Source organism: Bactrocera latifrons, unplaced genomic scaffold, assembly GCF_001853355.1.
Source record: "Bactrocera latifrons isolate USDA-ARS-PBARC rearing strain unplaced genomic scaffold, ASM185335v1 scaffold_187, whole genome shotgun sequence".
Classification (NCBI taxonomy): domain Eukaryota; kingdom Metazoa; phylum Arthropoda; class Insecta; order Diptera; family Tephritidae; genus Bactrocera; species Bactrocera latifrons.
Genome location: NW_017535374.1, coordinates 465751 through 471675, shown reverse-complemented (window position 1 = coordinate 471675; position 5925 = coordinate 465751). Strand labels below are relative to the sequence as shown.

The 5925-nt window shown below is 50.5% G+C and overlaps 1 protein-coding gene across 3 annotated transcripts in view; it reads right to left on the bottom strand.

Annotated features, from left to right (window-relative positions):
* Positions 1–5925, bottom strand: part of LOC108967407 (homeotic protein spalt-major) — a 29288-nt gene that overhangs the window by 2321 nt on the left and 21042 nt on the right. For 2 of the 3 annotated variants that reach the window (XM_018930794.1, XM_018930795.1), the window contains exons 2-3: positions 500–5038; positions 69–205 (exon numbers count right to left, since the gene is read on the bottom strand). In XM_018930794.1, coding sequence (XP_018786339.1) covers positions 69–205; positions 500–5038 — 4676 coding nt within the window. The remainder of the gene's footprint in view (positions 1–68; positions 206–499; positions 5039–5925) is intronic. The other variant, XM_018930796.1, reaches the window with a different exon arrangement.

The following is a 5925-nucleotide window of genomic DNA, read 5'->3' as shown; positions in this document are numbered from 1 at the left end:
GTAATTTTATAATTATTATTTTTTATTTAAATATTCTCTGCATATTTAATCAAAATTTTCGAACTCACCTTTGTGGTAAAACCGCGATCACAGATGGTACACTTGAACGGTCGCTCCTTGGTGTGGCTGCGATAGTGTATTTCTAGAGCTGAGTGACAGGGGAATGTTTTGAAACAGATGCCGCAGGTGGTGCTGCCACGCACGCCTACAAAGCGAAATTTTTTCGCAAAAAAAGAAAATTGAAAACGCATTAAAATGGTGCCGACACGAAAGCAATATTTTCAATTTCAACGCAAATCAAGTGAAATCTGCGTTTATTTAATTGAAAAGCAATAATTAACGGTTATAAATTTATGGTCGTAAAATAACGAGCTGCGCATGCGCAACAGACCGCAACTAAACGATTTGTTTATAATATTAAAATCGAATGAGAACTAAAAAATTTTAGGTCAAACCAGCAATTACAAACGCAACAACATTTTTGTACAAGCAAACTCACCGGAAAGTGCGAGTGGATTGAATGGTGCCGCCGGCATTACCGATTGCGCAATCGTATTCATAGCGGAGCACATCGTTTGCGCTGTGGCCGGCGGGAAGAGCGGCAGGTTCGGAAACATGCCGAACGGTGGCCGCGCCGCCACCAATGGATTGGGTGGTTGTGGGCCTTGTGGTGGCATAGCGCCCGTCGGCTGTTGTTGTTGCGCTGCTGCGGCTGCTGCTGCCGCCGCCGCTGCTTGCTGGTGTTGCTGTTGCAGGTGATGCGCCAAATGCGGCGACGGTGGTAATGGCAGCTGATGCGGTGAATGTGCAGACGCATGCGTGTCTTGTTGTTGTTGTTGTTGCTGCTGCTGGTGGTGGTGGTGTTGACGCAGTTGATGCTGATGTGCCGCATGCTCCTGTTTGATTTGATGTTCGCGACGCAACTGCTCGGCATGCATAGCGACGGCATGCTGTTGCAATTGTTGGTGATGATGTTGCGCTTGCGCTTGAGCATGCGCTGCTGCCGCCGCGACCGCTTGCTGTTGCATCAGCTGCTGATGCTGCTGTTGCAAGTGATGGTGCAACACTGGTGGCAGACAGTCAACGGCTGATGTTGGCACCAATGGTGAGGTGAGCGTAGAAGCGGGACTCGTTTGGGGCTTTTGTATGGACGTTGGATTTGGACTTCTAGTGATGCTGCTATTGGCGCTACTGTTGCGCTGCGACGGCGATGTGGGCGACTTGCGTCCACTTGCAGGCGTTGCCGACGTCGGGGCCGGTGAGTGAGAGCTACTTTTGGCGTGCGTGGGCATGGCGCGTGGCGTGAGATCGAGTGCGCCTTGCGATGCCTCAGACATGGAGCGCGCAGGTGAACTGGCACGCGTGGAACAGTGGCGCGGCGCTGAACTGGGACTGGTTGGCGCTGAATTTACGGAGTTCGCATTGCTGACCGTTGAATGTGGACGCGGTGTGGTATTTACGACGCCGGTAGCATCGATACGTAGCTTTTGCTCGAAGAGTAGGCCTTTAAAGTCATCGCTGGAACGCGGACGATCGCTCACATCCAAGTCGTGTGCGCTGGACATGTGCTCGGACGACATGTCATCGTCATAGTCATCGCCACAATCGATATTTTCATCCATATCGCCTTGCGACGACTCCGAACCAAGTCCGTTGTGTGGTCCTAAATGACCCATGGCAGCGCCGGCACCTGGCATAGCGCCGAAGTGGAAAGCCGCCGCTGCGAAGGGATTCATAAACGCGCCCGGCATCATCGATGGCGGCGGATCGCGTATTTCGGCAGCTTGTATCTGTTCGGGTGTCAAATCGGTTGGCTCGCCGGTATGCAGACGTATGTGCTGCTGCAAGACCAGCGCGTTCGAATACTTCTTATGACAAACAGGACATTGGTGGAAGTTGCGCATGGGTGGCCGTATCTTATGCACAGCCATATGTGTCTTTAGGTTGCCTTTCGTAGTGAAGGCGCGTCCACAAATACGGCACTTGAAGGGCCTTTCGCCAGTGTGTGTACGGTAATGCATCTGTAAAGCGCTCTTACACGACAGCACACGATCACATACGACGCATTGATTCGGGTCAGTCAATTTCTTGTTCTTCATGAGTTCCTTCAATTTCAGCGTTTCCGAAGTATTCGAAACTTCTATGAAATTCTCCCACGAGTTGTCATTGCTGTGTGGGCGTGGCAACAGTGCCATCTCATGTTTGATTGGATTGAAGAATGGCGAGCGCTGCAGATGCGCCGGCGAACGTATAGGCGAATGGTGCTCGGGTGAGAGATTTTTGGTAAAGTTCAGCGGAAAACGCTCGGCAAAGAAGTCGTCGCGATGATGCAGAGATGGTGGCAGCTGACCCGGTGTGGGCAAGTGATCGAAATGATTGTTCAAGCCGGGTGACGGATGTGGATGCATTGTGATGGGCGGCTGCGCTGGCTGCACAACAGGTGGCAATGCCAACGACTTTGAGGTGGGTGTTGGTGGAGTGAAAGGCGTGCTGGCGCACGTCTGTGTCGGCGTTGTAGCATTTGCGCGTGCCGGTGAGGGGGTCAACTGTGCGTTTGGTGTTTCCGTACGTTCCAACTCGTCATCTTGCGAATCCGTGTCGATGCGCTCTTCTTTAATTTTTATAGCCAGTGTGGGTGTGGTGTCCTCCGTTGCGGCCACAACCGCCGGAGTTTCTGCTGGTTGCGCGATCGCCGTCGTTTGTTTGACCGCGTCTTCTTCTTCCTTCTCGTCGGTGATTTCAGTCTTCACTACTGTCAACTCCGGTGAGTTGGATGCCGACGACTTACGCAAATCGGTCGGCAAATCTTGATTATGCTCTTTGGCTGTGGTCTGTGCCGCCGGCGCTTCAGCGCGTGACTCACTAACGGCATTAGACATTTGCGGAAAGAATGGATTTGGAAAGCCGACGTTACCTAGTGACTTCAACAACTCCATTGGTGGCCGATAGAGACCGGTTAAGCCAGGAAAGCCGGCGCTTGGTGGAAAGGGTAGCGGCAACGACACTGGCGGCAGCTGTTGTTGTGGCATTTGTTGTGGCAGCGCAGCCGGTGTGTGTGAGGGCGAGCTGTCCGGCGACATTTGGTCCAACAACGGTGGGTGAAATTTGTCCAAGTGCTCGGGTATCGGTGTGGCATTCATTGGCACATGCGGGAACTTATGCGCGTGCCGCTGAAAGTGCACCTTCAGATTGCCTTTGGTGGTGAAACGACTGCCGCAGACATTGCATTTGAATGGTCGCTCGCCGGTATGTGAGCGTATGTGTATTTGTAGCGCCGAATCGGAGCCAAACACCTTGCCACAGTAGCGGCAGCGATGCTTGAAGAACGGTTCATTGCGATTCTTGCCATCGCCGTTCTTATCCCTGAACGCAAATTCGTCAGCCATATTGTTGGCAAGTATGCCCTGCGAGGCGGAGTCTAGCACCTCTTGCGCGCGCTTTTGCAACATCTCCAGCGAATTGGGCTCAGGCAGATCATCGTGATTGGTAATTATGCTCGAGGCGAGATCAGTACCATAGGGCAGTGGCATATTTTCCATTTCCTTCAGCTTACTCAACGCATCCATACCGCTGGGCATTTGCGAACTCGCGCGTGTAGCGCTGAGCTGTGAGGCCTCCACACTCATGCGCCTGCTAGCCACAGCCTCAAAAGCATCAGCGTCATCTTCGCGCTTGCGCTTGAGTGACTCTGTACCGTTCAGCGCGCTGCCGCTGGTGTCAGCTGAACTAGTTTCCCGATCGTCGATGGCAGCTTCATCGCGCAGCGGCACACCAGCATTGATGAGATGTTGACGCGCTTTAGCCTCGGCCATGCGCGCCTCCGCCTTCTGGCGCAACTCCATTTCCGCAATGCGTTCCTCCTCTTCGTATGTATCTTCTTCGCCGTCTTCGCGCTCTTCCTCCAACTCATCGCCGTCGCCAACTTCACCATCACTCGCACCCTTCGACTGATTCATGGCCAATTGCGATTGTAATTGTTGAATGAGTTGTATTTGAAAGAGTTGTTGTTGCTGCAAATTGAACAGCGCTTGCTGCAAGAAAGCTAACTGTTTCATTGCCGCATCATTATCGCCACCCTGTGCGCCATTCGCTATCGTCTTGGCGGCGAATTGCGCGATAGCCATTTGCATGTTTTGTATGGCTTCCAGGTTGACCGGCGCAGCGCCGAAAGCGGCGGCGGCCGCGGCTTGTGGTAAACCAGCTGCGCTAGCTAGCGCGCTCGCTGTGGGCGTAAGCGCGGCGGCAGCGCTCTTTGCAATGTCATCTGCTTCGCTGGTGACCGCGCCATTACTAACATCCATACTGTTGGCATTTGTTAGCGCTGCGCTAGCCGCCGCTAATTCCGCGGCGCGCTGCTTTACAGCTAACTCTTGGGCAGTTTGTTGATCTTCATCTTCATCACCATTCTCTTCCACTTCCTTATTATCTAGCTCTGCTAGTGTGGCGCGCTGCTTTGCCATCGTACCAGCCGATGTATAAAGCGTACTCTCCTCCGTCTCTTCAGTGTCCATTGGTGTGGGCGCACCAAATTTGTTATTGTTAGCCACAAAACTAGCACTATCTAGCGGATATGTATTGTATGTTGGTGTGCTGGCAACGCTAATTGCTGACGCTGCGCTCGCTTCCACCATCGCCGACGCGGCCGCATCGCTAAGCTGTTTCAATTGTAGTAGGCGCTCCACGGGTGTTGAACCGCGCGCCTGCTCTAGTCGCGTCGGTGATACACCGGACATAGCATTATTGCTGTTGCTGTTGCTAGTGTTGTTGTGATTGTGATCTTCACTCGCCACGCTCATTGTTGTTGTTGTACTTTGTTCAAGCGCATCCGCTGCGCTTTGAGTGCGATCTTGCACTTGTGCCGCAACGGACAAATCATTGCCAATTGCGCTGTGTGCCGGCGTTGCAAGCATAACTGTGGGCATGGCTGTTGTTGCCGCTACTGCGGCACTTGTTGCTGTCGTTTCGGTATTGCTCGCCACGTCTTGACTAGCAATGGGTGAGCAGCAAGCACCATTCTCCTCCTGATCGCTGGACTCATCTGCGGATGCGGCGTGAAAATAACGTTGAAAAGGCGTAAAACGAAAAGAAGAAGAAAATAAAATCGTTAAATTTAAAGTAGAAAAATCGTACATAATATATGTTTGTATATATGTATATAAAACAAGCGCGCTGTGGCGAACTATGTTAAAGCAGGTGTAAATGAGTGTCCCCACGGACATAAAACCTAACAAGCTGGAAAATGAGGTCCCTCAGCGTAGTGCATCGGCAAGACGAAAAGCGTGGCGTACAAAAACGCAACAAGCTTAAAACACTGTCTGTTACCACTGGGCACGAGTGCTACTGCTACTATTTGCTGCCGCGTCACAACTACCGACGGCTTGACTTCTTGACTCCACTGACAACGCGTCCATGGCGATAGCTACCAACCCATTAGCTGATCGCTTCACGAGCCAACAGCTAACAAAGAGATTACAAGCAACTGACTTTCCTGTTCACTTGCAGTTCGCCATTTAATGAAGCAGTAGTAGTAGTAGAAGACAACAAGCATAAAAAAATTGCATGCGACAAAAAAGCTAAGATATCACACACCTTCAAGTGAGGAATAGGAAAAAAAGCATACTTTTTAGATTTTCTTTCTTGCTTTACATGGAAAATTGTTGCTTGTCAATGGCTATGGTTTTGCTTTAATATTGACTCATCATAATCGTGCCATATTTATTTATTTATACGTATAATAAATAGTTGTGTTGCCGTTAATTAAATATATGCCACAGTTAGCAATGCGCACTGTGCCTTTAAGTGGCGATTCTTATGAATCTTGAATAAATATGACTGCTCATGGGAATGTTGAACGAGCACAGTGTTTTGAGGATATAAAAATTAAAAGAAAAATAATAACATTATAAAAAAAAATAAAAAAAAAAC